Source organism: Centruroides sculpturatus, unplaced genomic scaffold (assembly GCF_000671375.1).
Source record: "Centruroides sculpturatus isolate CEXI.00-Female unplaced genomic scaffold, Cexi_2.0 scaffold1013, whole genome shotgun sequence".
NCBI classification, from domain to species: Eukaryota; Metazoa; Arthropoda; class Arachnida; order Scorpiones; family Buthidae; genus Centruroides; species Centruroides sculpturatus.
The window spans coordinates 143,419-163,280 of record NW_019385624.1 but is presented as its reverse complement, the minus strand read 5'-3'; the positions used below and the strand labels follow the sequence as shown (position 1 = coordinate 163,280).

The 19,862-nt window shown below is 30.0% G+C and overlaps 1 protein-coding gene across 1 annotated transcript in view; it reads right to left on the bottom strand.

The window, feature by feature from the left end:
- The window catches only part of LOC111640702 (O-acyltransferase like protein-like), a 37,032-nt gene that overhangs the window by 5,134 nt on the left and 12,036 nt on the right, over window positions 1-19,862 (bottom strand). Inside the window, exons 3-8 of the mRNA XM_023386736.1 lie at window positions 17,778-17,898; window positions 17,606-17,693; window positions 10,736-10,907; window positions 10,578-10,657; window positions 5,922-6,041; window positions 4,422-4,545 (exon numbers count right to left, since the gene is read on the bottom strand). Of these exons, the coding sequence (XP_023242504.1) occupies window positions 4,422-4,545; window positions 5,922-6,041; window positions 10,578-10,657; window positions 10,736-10,907; window positions 17,606-17,693; window positions 17,778-17,898 (705 nt within the window). The remainder of the gene's footprint in view (window positions 1-4,421; window positions 4,546-5,921; window positions 6,042-10,577; window positions 10,658-10,735; window positions 10,908-17,605; window positions 17,694-17,777; window positions 17,899-19,862) is intronic.

Below are 19,862 nucleotides of genomic sequence, written 5' to 3'. Positions count from 1 at the left end.
GATTGAAAATTTCGAGCATTAATAGAAAAATGTGAATCTGATCTTGGGAAATTACTATTTCACACTGGTGTAAGATGGCTGAGCAGTGCTAAGTTTTAAAAAGATTCTTGGATCTTTTATCTGAAATAAATAAGTTTATCGCAACAGCTAACAAATCATTTCCTCAATTGGAAGATGATAAGTGGGTTCTTGATCTTGCTTTACTTTCTGACATTACAGGAAAACTAAACGAGTAATATTTGTGACTTCAAGGAAAGAACAAAACATTGGTTGACATAATTAGCCCCGTTAAATACATTCAAAGATAAAACTTTCTCTCCTATGAGTGCAATTGAGGAGAGGAGATTTAAATCAATATAAAAATATCGCAGCCAAATCCAAAGATCCAAATCTCACATGAATATGATCAATATGCTGATAAGATAACTCTGTTAAGAAATGAATGTTTTAGACAATCTAAAGATATTTCAAAATTAAACGATATAACATTTCTGAAGTCATTCCCGTTCAATAATGAAATACAAATAGAAGAAATATCAATAAAATTTTAAAAATTTTCGTTTGTGGACCAAATACTGATAAAGGACAAAATCCTTAAATAAAGATGCGATATATTTTTGAAATAACGATTTTCTTCACAAATAATCTTTGGAATTTACTTTGTTAAGAAAAATATCCATGATTGGGGATGCGCAGCGTATTTGACTACTTTTTTGGATCCACTTTCCTCTGCGAATCCACATTTTCTACAATGAATGGAATCAAAACAAAACATCGCTCCCGTTTGACAAATGACCATTTGGCAGCATGTTTAAGAATGGCTATAAGTAGTTATGAATAAAATTATGATAAGATTGTTGAAAATATGCAATGTCCTGTTTCTAGCGCACCATTTAATACTACATAAAAAGTTAATATTTATGAATTGTAAACCTAATAATAAACATATTGTTTGCATTAATAAAACTAAAATAAAAGAATATCTTTATTTTTAATTCTGTACTTGGACATTATTCATTAATAGGACTTTACACTGGTGTTTAAAAGTTGACACAATAATGAAAGTTATTTCAGAAAAAAACAAATTTTCTATATTGAATCACCTGCAGTAGTAACTTTTTCTGTACACTTAAATGTGTTTCGGGCTAACACGCCCCTCATCAGCAGTGTTACTACAAACTACTGAAATAGATAAGATATATTTTATATTACTTAAAAATATAAAATAAGTTTTCAACAATAATATATATATATATTAAATTAATTTAGAATTTATCTTATTTATTGTAGTGGTTTTTAGTAATACTGCTGATGAGGGGCGTGTTAGCCCGAAACACATTTAAGCGTACAGAAAAAGTTACTACTGCAGGTGATTTAATAAAGAAAATTTGCTTTTTCTAAACTAATCCTCATTATTGTGTCAATTTTTAAACACCAGTGTAAAGTTTTATTAATGAATAATGTCCAAGTAGAAAATTAAAAATTAATTCGAAATAAGGACTGTAAGGCAATTATAATTAAAAAGAACAACTTGTTTTATTTACATAGTATTTTTACGTTTGTGTGAAGTCATCATTAACTGCTGTTATTAAAACAACTTGATATTGAATTGGTATTAGTATTATCTATGTTTATTTTCTATTTAAACTTATCTTTGGCTTTAAATTACTACTTTTAATGTTAGTAGACCGCCGCCAAAAGCTTCAAAAGCAGGTCGCCCGTAGTGGTTAAACCTTTGGCCATCCGTGTTTTAGACGAATGATAAAGGATTTCTCGACTATCACTACACTATTATTCTGTTTACAGAGAATCAATCAAAAGTTCATCTGGAGACATACCGAACAAGAAAGTTCTGTACGATTAAAAAAAGTCCGTAACTCATCAGTTCTAAGTTACTTTGGTTACTTTGATTCAGAAAGAATTTGTTATATCACACAGATATGTGTGATGTAGAATTAGGGGCTTCTCTATTTTGACAAGATGATTACACAAGAGAGCATTCGGTATGATACATCTGTGAGCTGCCGGGGAGATTGGAAATGCTTCTCCTTTCCGACAACAGGTCAGTGACCTACTTTTTTGTCAAGGATGGAGTTTACGTTCTGTTACGCGTTACGCGATTGTAGGAGAGTTTGAGTGGTCGACGATAAGACGTTGGCAAAGTCGAGTAAACACACCATTAAAACAAAACAAGAGTTTATTAAATCGATTAACTAAGTAAGAACTAGAAGTTTTTTTCTACACTATCCTTCTAATTCGCGGAGGAGAGAGAGAGTTTACAATGTAGCTTCACACCTCCTGAAAAAATATCAGGGTAATAATTCTTCGGTAATTTGTTATTCGGTTCTACGGTTGCGGAATAGGTCTGGCGGTATAGTAGTATTCGACTTCTTCTGACGAACTTCGAGCGATCCTTAAGGGAAAGGAGAAGCGGCTTTTATAATTTCATGATGGAAAAATCTGTCATGTAATCAATTGTGAGAGGCAAAGGTTGTTTTAGCAGGTGTAGAGGTCGCAAGTTGTTCCCGAGATCAAAACAAAATGACGAATTTGGACTTTAATTGTAAGCTTAAGTTTTACTACAGAAGAATACAGTACCATTGTTAATTGGTCGAATGTTTACGTTAAAAAGGAGAGCTATACGTTTTTATTGTCTTGATGAAATACTTAATTCCTTTATTTTTCTGACGATGTTTTTTCCGGTAAGGTGATATCTTTGTCTAAAATATGTCAAAAAGTTAAGGAGGAAAGTGAAAAAATTGGATTACACACTGGTCGGATCCCACACATCAGTCTAACGCTTATAAAACTNCATCACATCTGAAGAAAAAAAACACCAAAAGAAAACGATGGCTAGTTCCAACTTAAAAGGGAGAAATAACGGTAGGTTCATTGTTCCTTTGTCTCATACATAAAGTCCGCTGATAATTGGGTTATGCGATCAGGCATTATTATATATTAGCATAAAATAAGTCACATTTCGGATAGCTTAACTGTGACAGAAATTATTGTACTTAACTAAAATGATAAAAAAAGGCCATGAAAGACAAAATTGATATTTTAGAAAATAGAATTGTTTCGAAAGATAACAAAATTTTGCATCTAAAATCAATCATTAGTGAATCACAAGAGAAAATAACAAAATGTGGAAAAAATATACATAGAAACATCGAAAACTCGAAAATGGAACGAAAACCTTTATCTAATGTTCTGTTGGATGAAAAGATGTCGGAAATTTTCGTCTGTTTCACCTATTAACAGGAAGAATAATTTAATAAACCAAATTAGGGAAGAATTCGAAACTAAATGCAATGAACTTGAGAATTCGTTTGCAAATGGAAAGTCTGCTGACTCAAATCCTTTAATCAGTCTTATACTTCCGAAAGGTCCTACCATTCCACAAAAGGTAATATATTGGCCAGCTTTTGATCAACAAAATATAAATATTTGGCTGGAAAAGATGCAAGGAATAGAATGTTCAGAATTAGACGACAAGATATTTATTACCACACTAAAGCTACAATCAGATATAGATTTAGTAAAAAAAATTAGGCTTGAAACAAATGATATAGATTTATATAGACTGGGTTGGGTTGAAGGCGCAAATAAAAAGATGGTATGAAACAGATTCCACTGTAAAAAAGACAATTAAAATTAAGGATAATGTTCAAGGGAAATTAGAATCAGCCTTCTCTATGTTTCAGAAAGATCAGAATTAATTAATTCTTAAAATCTTCAATATTCACAAATAAAATCAAAATATTAAACAATGGTCTGCAAGAGAATGAAAGAACGTATATTGCAAATAAAAGATTTCATACCTTAGATGATTATACCAATACCATTATGGGATTAGACTCAATAACAAGAAGAGAGTGCGAAAAATACTACAAAAGTTTTTGCGTAGACGAATGTTTAAATAGACCTAATAAAATTTTAAGATCACCCAAGCCATACAGTCATTTTTACAAAAAACAATCGAGTTGTAAAAATCGTGGATCAATGAACTGTGAATGAAAATATGTATGCAATAAGCGTTCTAAAATATTAAGAAAACTAGGTGTAGAGGTCGCAAGTTGTTCCCGAGATCAAAACAAAATGACGAATTTGGACTTTAATTGTAAGCTTAAGTTTTACTACAGAAGAATACTATTGTTAGTTGGTCGAATGTTTACGTTAAAGAAGAGAGCTATACGTTTTTATTGTCTTGATGAGATACTTAATTCCTTTATTTTTCTGACGATGTTTTTTCCGGTTATCTTTGTCTAAAATATGTCAAAAAGTTTAGGAGGAAAGTGAAAAAATTGGATTACACACTGATCGGATTACACACTGGTCGGATCCCACACATCAGTCTAACGCTTTTTTTTATACGGCTACTTAAATATACAGAAAGCAGANTTAAAAATATTGATACTTACACGAGCAAATTTAATTTCTCCTTTTTTCAACAGAAAACATCCAAACAAAAATCCAGTAAAAAATGAGCTGAGATGTGCATAATAAGGTTTAATGTAATTCTGTTTCAGGTAATTTAAAAGTTTTCTGAAAATAATGAAAAGAAAATAATATAAAAATATTAATATAGTAGCATTACAAACAGAATTTTAAAAAATTTGCCAATTACTTATTTCAAGAAACAAAAAAACTATAAGAAAAAAATTGATAAATTCAAAATTTACATTAAAATACAACCAATTTATATTTTGCATATTATGAACAATTGATCTATTTCTGAGCCAATTAAAAAAACGAAGAACAAAGATTAATCGTATAAATGGGTGTACTGGATTATGTATATCTAGCCTACACCTATTTCGGAGGGCTGCCCCACTGTAAACCTTACAAACCCATAATTGGCCTGTTAAAGAAGACATGATAATGTTCACGAAAAGAAAAAAGTTATTAAAAAATTAGTTTTCCTCATTATGCAGGCGAATTTTTATCTTATAATGAAGAGAAACATTTCTCCGTTTTGCAGATTATGTGTTAATTTACATTCTTCCGTTACATCATGCTGTCAGACGTTTGAACGCTTCACAATGCATTGCTAATATTAAAAACAAAAGCAACTTTAAAATATTTTATGATGATAAACTATGTACTCATATTCAATGCTATTTAGTGAGCTGTCCAAATACCATCTAGCTAGTATCAGGAGATTTCAGTCCATGCAGAGAATATTTTCGTATAAACTTTTCTACTACATTCTGTCACTGACGAATTTGAAGCAACAAGCAAAAACTGTTTCATTTGTATAAAACATTTACGCTATATTGAAATCTTAGCGAATAAGGAGATATTTTTCAGCGTGAACCACATTCTCATAATTTAAAAACTGCAAAAGTGTGTTGTTATCTAGACTGCAATTCGTTGTTTATGATGCTTTTTAAATACAATGAGATAATAGCACTTTTCTACAAACAGCACTCCTAATGGCCAACAACAAATGTCTCATGAAGAAAGATTCAGCTCGTCTATCGTTGTTTATAGCGCTATTGCGTTGCCATAGTGAAAAATTTTATCATAGTTTTATGTAAATTTATTTTCTTTCTTCACGATAGCAGATTCGGTTGCATCAGGACTGTTAGATAATTCCTTGTGGAACGTTCAATAGAAGTACGCTACTCTGATGAACATCTTTCCGTTCGTCTGACATCTATACATCATTCTTTAATCTTGTGGATATAACAATTCATATCTTAACAAATTCGTACATATTTAAAACGTATTATAAAGTAATGTATCGATTTTTGTCAGTATTAGTAATAGTGTCTTAATGAAAAATGTTTTTATTGTTTTTCTCAATGTAACAATAAATTTTTAATATTTTCTGTTTTTGTCCACTAAACGTATATCTGATTTTTGATTTTATAGTGTGGTGTCCTGTAAATAAATTTATATAAAATTAAAGTACATACCTATAATCAGCAGAATAACCAAACATTGTGTGATCTTTGTATACATTTGTATTAATAACGTGTGATGCAACTCCTGCCACAATTAACATCACTGTGATAATTTTTCCATACTTCGGCCATCTAAAGGTAAAAAAATATATATTCATTTCTGTTAAGTTGATTTAAATTACAAATAATTAAACAAAATACTTTCTGAACTATCTCTAATTAATTGTTATATCTATTCCATATGTAATCCAATCACGAAATCTCACTTTCATAATCAAATTAAGTAATTGGTAGCGAGTTCGCGCCTAGCCAACTAGCAGATGACGTGAATTTACCGCGTTTTTATCACGTATTTACACGTAAAGAATAGCCAGTTTCCCAGAGAAATTTTTCAAGAAAAGATCTTGTTTCTGTAATGGTTTAAATGGTGCTTTCAAGCATTTCACGAAGTTTCTTTACGTCGATAAGAAAGTGTTCTATATCGATATAAAGGATTGCATATTTGCAAATTCATTCTAAAATTATTTAGTAATTATGGTTCTAATCAGGTTTAAAAATGGGTGTGCAGTGAACTATCAAACCCAAATGGTTGGAAAAGTGTTACAAAAATGACGTTATGGAACTATGTTTAGTAAATATTTTTAGTTTCTATTATAATGTTTAGTTAACGTTTTATGGGCGATTTACTTTAATCTATATTTATATATCATTGTTGCTTGAATCACAATTATTACTCAAAGAAGTAAATTAAATTGGATAATGAAAATCATTACCAAATTTTCAAATATAAATTTTCTCTTTTAAAATGAAAGGATATTTTTGTGGTCAGTAAAAGATCATACAATCTTACTAATCTTAGTAGCATGCATTGAATATAAACTCGAAATTCTAAACTATTACGTTTCACGACTTATATTTAACACTTGATTCCTTGCGATCTCTTTTCAAGATTTTGAAAGGCAAATCCGTTTAACTTATTTGTTAGTGAAAAAACAATTCCCACTGCAATTGTTTTTGAAGATGCTTAGTTTATATTTTGATGATTGCATGAATAACGATTTTGTATGAATAAACAGAAGACAGTTCTTCCTCAACACCAGGTTCGAAAGTTTTATTTTATTTCGCCAAATGCAGAAGAATCAAAATCTTTTACACGCAAAGCAAATTCATTGGTTTTTTTTCAAATTTTTAAAACAGAAATTACTAGCTTAAATCTATAATCCGCTCTCTATAATGACTAGATTACGTGACAAAGAAAGCTGTGTTACTTTATGGTATATTAAACTTTTGATTATTTTAATATATCTAACAGTTATCTTTATGATCCCAAAAATTATTATCCTATATCTTTCGTTTTTGTAATTGGGAGACTATTTACTTCTTTATTAAATAAAAGACTATAAGAGTGAAATAATAATTATAATATATAAAATATTATATTTAATAGTTTATTTTTATGGTCAGTTGCAAGTGTGAGAACCAAGACCTGACAAAAAATGAGCAGGTAAAAATTTAATTTTTGAAATTAAAACTTGTTATAATTTTCCCACGACTGTTAAAATTGTAACGGATATGATTTTAATCCCTCTGTGAAGTAACTTTCCTTTCAAGATGAGACATCGAATGTATCACCAGGAACTTGGCGAAGAGAATTTGCTACTGGTGATAGGCGTTACAACATTGCCAAAAAAGCAATGGAGAGATGAGAGAGGACCCCCAATAAAAGGCAATGACTGATGACGATAAGATAATCTACCGTCCGAGGAGTCCGTAATCATCAAAAGTTTGCCGGTGTTGCCCAAGCACTCGAATACCTTACTTACCTAAGTGACTTTCCTGCCTCCAACGATTCATCCATCGATCCGTTAAGTCGTGAACTCCATCAACCCGTTGTATCGACAACGCCTTTTCAGATCCTTTAGCAGGTATCTATGTAAACGCTATGCAAACTTTCTCTCCATCTTAGAAGTATCGAAATAGTATCGTAAACGTAGTTTTTATTACATGATATTAACATTAAGAAAATAAGTAGCAGAAAACCAAAATGTTCAATTCTTCACTTGTTGAGCGAGTCCTACCGATTCGAAGCCGCTAAAAGATTATTCGAGCACTACTCTGTCTTCAGCGGATTCTCACATATATATTAAGTATGCACGTGCGTGCGCGCACGTCTGTGTGTGCTTTAAAATAGAATATAATATCTTATTAACGAAAGTTTAATTATTTAGTGTAATCCACTGATAAGCGTATTCCTAGTGGAAAACTACTGAAAATTCATGTTAATGACACGTCGCTGTATTATCAGGGAAAATGTATATTCCAAATTAGCTGTGAATATTGTTTCTTATTCTAATAAAATAAAATTGAAGAAAAAACTCTCCAAAAAGAATCACCATTTATTACTTGTGTTCCAAGACTAACACATTTTCGGCGACTGACCTTTCTTTTTACAGTTGTCTTGCTTACTTCCATCATACCTTCTTTTGGGGTTTCTTCTACTTTATCTACTAAATATTAGCGCTGGAAAAGTAGAAGAAACCCCAAAAGAAGGTATGATGGAAGTAAGCAAGACAACTGTAAAAAGAAAGGTCAGTCGCCGAAAATGTGTTAGTCTTGGAACACAAGTAATAAATGGTGATTCTTTTTGGAGAGTTTTTTCTTCAATTTTATTTTATTAGAATAAGAAACAATATTCACAGCTAATTTGGAATATACATTTTCCCTGATAATACAGCGACGTGTCATTAACATGAATTTTCAGTAGTTTTCCACTAGGAATACGCTTATCAGTGGATTACACTAAATAATTAAACTTTCGTTAATAAGATATTATATTCTATTTTAAAGCACACACAGACGTGCGCGCACGCACGTGCATACTTAATATATATGTGAGAATCCGCTGAAGACAGAGTAGTGCTCGAATAATCTTTTAGCGGCTTCGAATCGGTAGGACTCGCTCAACAAGTGAAGAATTGAACATTTTGGTTTTCTGCTACTTATTTTCTTAATGTTAATATCATGTAATAAAAACTACGTTTACGATACTATTTCGATACTTCTAAGATGGAGAGAAAGTTTGCATAGCGTTTACATAGATACCTGCTAAAGGATCTGAAAAGGCGTTGTCGATACAACGGGTTGATGGAGTTCACGACTTAACGGATCGATGGATGAATCGTTGGAGGCAGGAAAGTCACTTAGGTAAGTAAGGTATTCGAGTGCTTGGGCAACACCGGCAAACTTTTGATGATCACGGACTCCTCGGACGGTAGATTATCTTATCGTCATCAGTCATTGCCTTTTATTGGGGGTCCTCTCTCATCTCTCCATTGCTTTTTTGGCAATGTTGTAACGCCTATCACCAGTAGCAAATTCTCTTCGCCAAGTTCCTGGTGATACATTCGATGTCTCATCTTGAAAGGAAAGTTACTTCACAGAGGGATGAAAATCATATCCGTTACAATTTTAACAATCGTGGGAAAATTATAACAAGTTTTAATTTCAAAAATTAAATTTTTACCTGCTCATTTTTTGTCAGGTCTTGGTTCTCACACTTGCAACTGACCATAAAAATAAACTATTAAATATAATATTTNTTGAGTTCCATATTACTGTAAAAGCACCAATGGGGTCCGTATTTCACGCATCGCCATCTCGAATTAACTGTCAAGACCAAATTTTAAAAAACGTGAACATCACACAGATTAATATGTACCCCTAAGTCTCTGGAACGGAATACATGCACCAGTGAACCTACAACTACACGATTTATATTTTAAAAATAATTAAATTCACTTAGCATTCAAAACTTGCGAATTTTGAAAAAAACAAATTTGCTGATTAAATGCGAACAACTGTTTAACTTGAAGTAAAACGGGTTTTCCCCTTGCTATGGATGTCTGCTTAGTTCAGTTCAGCCACATTCCGCTACAGTTCGCCTTTATTATCAGTTCGAAATGGGGTGGTTCCATAATACCCGCAGTGTTCCATAATACCACCTTCTCCTCTACTAAAACTTTTACGTAAACGATTTTATTTTTATTGTTAAAAAGTATTACGAGAATATCCGTGTTTCTTTAAAGCCATTTTTCTAAACGGAATGTTTGCACAAAATACTTGTACGATAGATAATGCATATGAATGCTGTTGTTAACACATGTACTGTATATCTAGACACTTTATACCTATTCAATGTAGTCAGTGTTATAAATATTTTTCTATAACCAATTATGTTAATTGACTAATATTTTTCTATAACCAATTATGTTAATTGACTGAAGTGTGAAAATTGCTATCGTAAATACCTTTAATAAATATCTAAGTCGAACCTTCTCTATAAAGATTTAAAAAATATATTGTTAGAGCTAGAAATTGTCATGTAATGTAAAACACAAGTAGTTACAGTGAATTCGTTATGCTAATTAATCACGTGAGCAACGGAAAGGTCTTTCAATATATTAGTGTGTATAGTGAAATAGCAAATTTCTTAATGAAAAATTTACCAAAAATAATATAAAATTATATTTTTAACTTATTGGTAATATTGGGTTAATGTATTAATGTTTTGAAACCAATGTCTGAACACAAGATAAACAGTTTACAAGATTTTATAGTGTTTGATCCATAGAAATGGTTAAAATTGAAAATAAAAACGAGAAAACATACCTGTTGTTTATGTAGAGTAAAGGTATAGCAACAAGGGTTTGCTGAAACAAGGCGCTTATAAACCATAAATGTTCAAGTTTCTGTAAATGTAAATAATATATACGTAATAAATTATATATTTAAACATGCTATATAATGTATAATATTTTCATTTTTACAATCGAATTTGGAGCAATTTGTTCTATGAAATTATTGTAATGAAAAACATATTTGGGCCAATTCTGTACAATTTCATGTACATCGCTTAACAGGTCATTCCAATGAGGCCCATCTCCTAGAAGAGGTAAAATATTCGTCGCTGCTACAAGACAAAATACTGGCACTGTTAATCTGCAATAGAAAATTGTATACTGAGTAAATTAATTCAAAAATGTTCATCAAATAACATTACATTAATAACATTGCAGTTTATAGGGTATTTGTTTCTGAACACATAATTGAGCTCATTTAAATTTATAAGGTTATAACTATAATTATTAGAACATATTGCTCGAGGCCGACTAATGTCCAAGAGGATAACAACACAACGCTGGTGGATCGCTAGTTAATGTGTCATGACATGGGATACTGTAGTTACGCTAGCCACGTGGAATATTTCATGTTTAGTTTATATTTCTAACACATGAAAATGAGCTCGTATAAAGTCATTGCTATAGGCATATGTCCATCGTTCATGAGATGTGTTGCCGATCAAACAGAGTTATATTTATTCCATATATTGCTAGAGATAATGTAATTCTTCAAACAATGTTATATAAGCAAAACTGTTGGTCAACAACTGATGCAGCAAGTAAAAAATTGTGAATAATATTGTATACGAAAGCCACATAACTGATAATAAAAACTTTCGAACAAAGTCGGTATTAACCACTAAAAATCGATAAAAGTTTTTATAGAGAGTCTACAAGCTTTGAAAATATGAAGATTATATTTTAAAATGTTACACGTCTTTTTACTCTGAAATATGTTTTTGCAAAATTATATAGCGGTGCTGTTCGGTATATGTATATATTGGTAAATAGAATAAGCTTACTATCCTTAATTCGCAAGTCATTACTTAATATTATACCTGTACTCCTATAACCTTTTGTTTAGATTTTAGTTCTTCATTAAAATTTTATCCATATTAAGATTTTTAATAGTGTCAGTTACTCGGGAATAGCCCATACTCTATCGACGACCCCGCTTACCCTCCCACTCGACCTGACAAGCCGATCTTGTTACCCGGGAAAACGCGCCCCTTAAGAAAAATGTCATCCACAGACGTCGTGAGCGTTTTTCGTCAAACTGTTGCCAGCAAACGGGTTAAGGCGCATGCATTAACCCGGCTCCTCGCACTATTAACAGAATTTTAGTCACCAGCATTAAAATTAAAAAATTGGCACATCTGAACCAAACCATCAACCATTTATCAAATAGAAAGAATTATGAAAGTTTTAAGACGTTGTGCAATTTGCACCTGTAATGTTTTCATTTCATTTTGTGTACTGCGCCTTACTCTTTAGTACATGCCAGTCGTTGGGGATTTACTATAAACTCAAGACAGTTTGATCAAAATCGATGAGTCGTTGCCGTCTTTCGTTTCGATTCTGAGTAAAGTTTATACAGTATTTAAAANTTTTCAAATATTTTACCTTCCTTTTCACTATATCTGAACGAATTATCAACATATACAAATAAATATTAAATTTTGGAATAAATTTAAAATTCTCTCACTTGATTATTCTTTTTATCAATAAGACGAAAATATCCATTGCAGATTTCACACTGTCCTGCTTGCAATACGAGAGAAGAAAACCACTGAAATTTGGTTTAAAAAAAACATTGTGAATTATCTTACTTGAAATCGTTTTAATTTTACACTAACAATATATTAATGTTTTATCAAATTCTGCAATATAAAATTATTTGTAGTGGAGGATATTGTCAATAATAATGCTGTAATGGTGCCTTTCACAATGAAGAGTCTGATCACGACTCGGAGAATAATTTACATTGACCATTTCGTTGCCTGAAGACTTTTTTTGTGTAAGCGTAACGGCTACTTATCTATTTCATTTTACAATATAATAATTTTAAAATAATTTCAACAGGAGCAATCGCCCTATCTTCGCGTTGATTTCAGATGCAACACTTGGTTGCGCCAAAGAGTGGTACCATTCAGTGGTCTGTCTGAAAATGGCCTAATATTATGTTTATACCAAATGTAAATTGATGTAAAAATCTTGCAGTATATGGAACAATTTATAATGATTTTACAAAGTTTAAATTTTGCTATAAACTGTTTACATATATTTGCTAAGACACCAGTATGGTACTATTNATAATTTAACAATAGTTTCTTTACTGTTCTTTTTAATACATCTTATTTGAAATTTCATTTGTCTAGCGTAGTCTATGTTGCTTGGAGCAGTTAATGAAATGCATTAAACATCGACCTTACTGTATATAAAAGAACATTATTTCGTTTATTGTATTAAACTAACATATGAAACAATGCATACTTAATAATTGTAATAATAGTATACTAGTATAAAATGAATAAATTGTAAGTAATATTTACGACTTTTCTCTGACCTCTTTTATCACTTGAGGATATAATGCCTAATCCCATTAAAGTTTCGACAAAAGTTGCCAGGACAACCCAACTTGAGAAGAAACCGAAGAACGACCTGTAAAATATTGTAAATGGGATGGAAAACTTAAAACTTCATCATTATATTACTTGAAAAACAATTTAAAGTAGTCGTGTCTGCTGTATCGAGTACCTATTTACTTACTTGTAATTCAATATCTTTTCGCTGTATAATAATCTGTAATTAACTTTATCTTTAAATAATGACAGTATGATTTGACAATTGCTTTTAATTACCGTGATTTTTATCTGATAACCCACGAGTTGTTTCTGGTTAAAAGTCAAATTTTTAAACTACAGACACAATATGCAAGATCCGAAATATTTGTTTGTCGTGAATTTCAATTATGAATGGATTCAACAATTTCCTTTTTGTCTAAGTGTTTTTAGTAATATTTGCGTATACTTAAACAATTTGTAATGACATTACAGAACAAGAGCTGACGTACTTTTATAACGTGAGTTTGACTTACGTATGAAAGTACATCAGTTAATTTGAAAACAGATGAATATACAGTCGACTATATATATATATATATACATATAGATAATATAGATACATCTGATTTATTAAAATGAAAGCTAACGTTACTAGTTTTATTTCTGCACATTAAAATTGCGCTCCTTGGAGTGTTTATTTTTTTATTTGAATTTAGGACTTTTCTATATTTATTCATTTACTTATTTCCAAAACGCTTATTGCACTTTAAAGACATCTACAGTACATATTTTCAGAAAATTCTCAATATGCATGCAATACAAACATATTTTATAGAGTTAATTGAATAAAAAAAGCGAAGTGTTTTATGCAACTTTCTTCAATAAATTATGTCTATTATAAAAGTGCAGTAATTTATTATGCTTTTCGCAATGGCATGTTGTCATATGTGTAATTATCCATACAATCTGCATGTTACAGAGCAGATAGAAATTACGCACAAGGACAAAATACCTGTTGGCAACACTATAGGAAACTAAATTATTATACTAAACAACATAAGGTAAATGATAGCGAACAGGTTATAAGGGTTCTCACTTCATCAGTATCCAGGGTAATTTTCTCCCTTTTGCATCCTGTTGGCTGCATGACGAGAACATCCAATACAGTTGTGAGTTTTCAAACAATGCAGTTCAGCTACCCCGTTGCAGTAATTACGCTCCTTTTTCATATAATTGTTAATATTTTACTTAAAGCATTATGTACTTACAGAGCAAACGCACTTGTACCGATATATTAGCAATAATTTTTTTTAACAACGTTCAAAATTTAATTAAAAATAAACAACACAAAAAACTTACCTACTGCTTCATTAGGAAGCGTTACAAAACTGTGCCCAAAAACTACTATACAGATTGAAAGAAACTTCATTCCACAGAATGCAGCAGTTCTGTCTCTTATACAATGAGAACGTAGCTTACGAATTGACTGATACAGCGAGACGAAAATTAAATTCCTTGTGGCAGTATCTAAATATAAAATATTAAAAATAGCCTTTTAATACAATTTTCAGCTATAATTAGGAATTATCTGTAGTTAATAAATATAGAAAAAATATTACATTTATTTCATATAAGAAAACTCAACAATGATTTTTGTAAAACTGAAAAATCCTTATAAAACTTTAGGTATAATCATAAACTTTATTTTTGGATACAAAGTTTTTTGTAAATACTGTAGTTTCAGAAATGGGTCAAACATTAAAATAATTATGAAATTAAAGACATTTCTTTCATATTTTCCAAAATATTAATGTTGGATTTTAATGTATTACCTTCTGCAATCTCTATTTTAGGTGATAGTTTAAAAAGTCCATTTGTTTATGGAATGAACAAATTTTACATATATTAACAACCTTCCTGCCTGTGTTATTTCATTATAAAGACTACTTATTTACTTATCACTAACAAACAGGCTTACTAAGAAACCAGGTTATTTAATTAACTTATACAAAATGAATTGCTCTTGCTTGCTCTTAACAATTTTGAAATAGGCAAAGTCATTAGTGACAATTGTCAACATTATAATTATTACAAATTATAAAATACACATCATTAATTAATAAGATTATAAAATATCACTAAAACTGTAACACAACAATAATAATTAAGCAAGTCCAGTAAAAACCAAGTTTAGTTAGTATAAGGTGTAAATGCATTTTGGGTAAGTTAATTAAACATGCTGAGTTTCTTCACTGTTCTTTTTAATGCATCATCTTATTTGAAATTTCATTTGTCTAACGTAGTTTATGTGGCTTGGAGCAGTTACTGAAATGCTTTAAACATCGACATTACTGTGTATAAAAGAACATTATTTCGTTTCGATAACAACAACAAAATTATTTCGTTTGTTGTATTAAACTAACAAATGAAATTATATGTATACTTGTATAATAATTGTAATAATAGTATACTAGTATAAAATGAATAAATTGTATGTAATATTTACGATTTTTCTCTGACCTCTTTTACCACTTGAGGAGATAATGCCTAATTCCATAAAAGTTTCGAAAATCGTTGCTAGGACAACCCAACTTGAAAAGAAAGTGAAGAACGACCTGTAAAAATTGTAAATGGGATGGAAAACTTAAAACTTCATCATTATATTACTTGAAAAACAATTGAAAGTAGTCGTGTCTGTTGTATCAAATACCTATTTACTTTCTTGTTATTCAATATCTTTTCGCTGTATAAAAATCTGTAATTAACTTTATCTTTAAATAATGACAGTATTATTTGGCAATTGCTTTTAATTACCGTGATTTTTATCTGATAAGCACGAGTTGCTTCTGGTTAAAAGTCAAATTTTAAAAGCACGTAACAGTATGCAATATCCAGAATATTTGTTTGTCGTGAATTTCAATTATGAATGGATTCAACAATTTCCTTTTTGTCTAAGTGTTTTTAGTAATATTTGCGTATACTTAAACAATTTGTAATGACATTACAGAACAAGAGCTGACGTACTTTTATAACGTGAGTTTGACTTACGTATGAAAGTACATCAGTTAATTTGAAAACAGATGAATATACTGTATGTAAATTTTATTTAATTGTCTGTTTTCAATGCTATACGTACTTATAATTGCTATACTGGTAATGGAAATTTTCAATGATGGCAGCATTAACTACACAAGAATCTTTCCACGAAAAAGTTGTGCAATTTTTATTTATTGATTTAAATGTAAACGAAAGTTAATCTACTTTCTGTACTCTGTATTTTAAAATTTCAGATTGATGCAGTCCTACTGTTGTTTGATATAATGTTTATCATATATTATATCTTCATAATATAAAAATTTCGAATTTGCTTTGATATATTCTGTTTTTGTTTTTGTAATTCTGCCGATATCATCGGTTGTAAATTATGATAACCGAAGCTATGCTTATGGTTTCTAATGCCACTTTGAAGTGTACGTTACAGAACACGTGTTTACGTAGTGTTTATGAGTTGTACAAAGTTGTCATTTTTGTTTTATAATATGCTGCATTCATATGCAGAAAGTTACGTAATTTTTTTTAAATTTTACATACGTTTGTATTTTTAGTAAAAATTTATAAGATAATAATAACAGAAAAAATAGGGTCTGGCATCGAATTCATACAGGGAATTCAAAGAAATTTGTCAAGGCTAACTCTAAAGCTGTTTTTCCTCATCACGTTGTATGGCGTTTGACATTTTTTTGAATAATATATATATTTTTTAATTCACAAATGCTATTGTATTTTTAAATGTTATTAATTTATTTATTAGTAAGTAAAGAGTTAATAATATTAAATATTAGAATAAACTGTCACAAGCAAAAGAACATTTCTGTTTCATTACTAATCAAAATTAAGAGTTTAGTATAAAACTACTAAAAAGGTTACTAGTATATCTAATGCGATGAAACATTAAATATTTTTCAATGAATGGAATAGCGAATGATCGTTCTATTTTAAACTCTATGGCTGGTCACTATGACGACTAATACAGGCAGAACTAAAAAAAAAATCCCAGCATCTTAGTGGAACGATGTTTCTGACCGAATTGAAGTATAGGAATCTGAAAAAGTTTTCTAATTTATCATGATAATATGAAATACATGCTGAAGAGAACACGTAACGATCCACCTACAGCAAATTTAATATGAGCAAAGTGTCGTGCTGACATGATAAGTGTATTTGCAAATTCTCAAATAAATAAAAATTATAAGCGTGTAATAAACAATGTAAACGTGGAAACATTCGCGTTTTCTTTAGAAAGATAAATGACAAGTATATTTAAAAAGATATCTCATGGACCTAAAACTTTTAATCCAACACTCGTTAGATCAACACCTTAGTGCGAGGCTGCCATGTACTCACATTAACTTTAATTTATGAGAAAATATTCAAATCATAATGTATAACTTACAAACATATTATTTGAGAAGTGGAATAAACAACTTTCTGGTTCTTCTCTTTGCAATAATCAACTCTAGCTGACAGTTCACTACCGAGCACTACAAGGAATTTTTATGGTCAATAAACTTATTGATAAATTATGTTCTTAAATTACCATATATTGATATTATGAAAATACTTACACCAATTTAAAATACTTCTTAAATCATTTTCGTTGCAATCATTCGGGATGCAAATATCGAAACGAAAGTCTACTCGAAAAGAACTTAAACCTTTTAATAAATTCGAAATTGACTTTGGTTTCTGAAAAAAATAATGCTATATAAAATATATGTATATTTTTCACGTGGTTAACATTAAATATTTGTATGTTTATGAAAATGATGTTATACACCCGAGAAATGGTTCTTATACAGTTGTATGAGTAAACTAATAACATAGCTTGTATGTTTTTAAAAACGCCATGTGATTTGTTTCCTTATCTAGACGCATTAATTCGTATTTACAAGAGAGAGTCCCTATTAATTACGCAGCAAATATCGACTAATAAACCAACTTTCATTTTATTTCAATTTTTATCATTATGTAATTATTTAATTATGTAATTTACTACAAAATATACGAAAATATATTTAAAAATGTAAGCTACTGATAGATGATGCAAATAATGCTGATCCGAAATAAAATATTTTGCAAAAATGATATATATTATTGAATTTAAAAAAAAAAAAAAAAACTTTTAGCACATTTCGTTGCATCTCTTATGAAAAGTATTGGAAAGTAAAAAATGTTTATACAGTATACTAATATGTTTTGGAGTGTAATTATCGTTTAATTAAGAGATAAATGTATAGCGAAAACTAAAATCATCACAGAACAATGAAAGCAGAGGTTTTTACATTCGTCCTGTAGAAGTTCTGCGGCGTAATTTAAAATGCGCGTTATAAAGGTGTCTGTTATTCTGAAGTGTTCTTTACGAATAGTTTATTTTGTATTCACGTGACAGCAGTTTTGGGTTTGGCATGTAATTTTTTTCTATGATAAATTTTATTACAGCATAATTGTTAATAGTGGGTTATTCGAACAATATAAACTTAATAATATACATTGTATATACATAATGTCAAAAAAGTGTTTTATGTAAAAAAAATTTGAATTATTTTCATTTCTGTTTTAAACTCCTTGTAATGTACTGTCATGTGTCTGGCAAATTCCCTTGACTTTAGATGTACAAAATATTTTATCGTTTCATTTTGATGTTTCAAATGGAAAAAGTGACATTTTTATGCGACAGTTTTTTTGCAATGTCATCCAGAATGTTATCACCAAGCATGCTGACAAATAATTATTGTTCAATTTGAGTAAGTAGTAAAATAAGAAATGACTTTGGGTATGTGAGTCTGTTTTTTGTTTTCAGGTCAGTCAACTTTGCTAGAGGTTGATAACTTTCATCATTGGTAAATTCAATAAAAACTTCACAATCTGTAATATTAAAAAAAATTTTTTTTCTGCAAAGCCAGCGACGTCATCTATTATTCATTCCAATTCATTGTAGATGCATAATCATGATCAATTATTTCACCACACTCCTAAATACCTCTCTCAATATGTCTATTCATTTTCTCTTTTAATTGTTATAAACGTTGTTTATACTTCATCATAATAAACTTTCGATTTCTCATCGAGCGGAATTTAACAAATACCAGATGTCAGTGCAATTAATAGAAAACATAATGACGACAATACAGTTTATATATAGTCTGATAAATAGTTAATATAATACAGTACGAATATTATTATGTGGATGCATAACTGCTTATTTTTACATCTGGCTGTTCTAATGAAAGTAATTAAAAGACTTTTTCAAAGTGCTTTGCTCGGTTTACAAATGAATGATGAACAATTAAGAAATAAACTGAGCACCCCATTCTTATTTTGTCAAAAAGTTTTATAAGGAACGTTGATAATTGCTTTCCCATCTTTATACACTGTGAAGGAACGAAAACTGTCATGCGGGCAAAATGTTTTTCACAACAACGTAGCGTACAGTCTGTTGTCGTTGGTTCGCGATATCGCTGGTTTACAATTTTTAAAGAATTTCAAATGTTTTCGTGCTTTATATACATTTACTATTTGTTTCTTTGAATAATAATTGCTCTTGAATTTATGCACACATCAATTAAAAGATATGATTATGTAAGAATTTTTTAAAAACGTTGTCGAACAAGATGATAGGAAGTAGTAAACAACTACACAAAATGGACTTC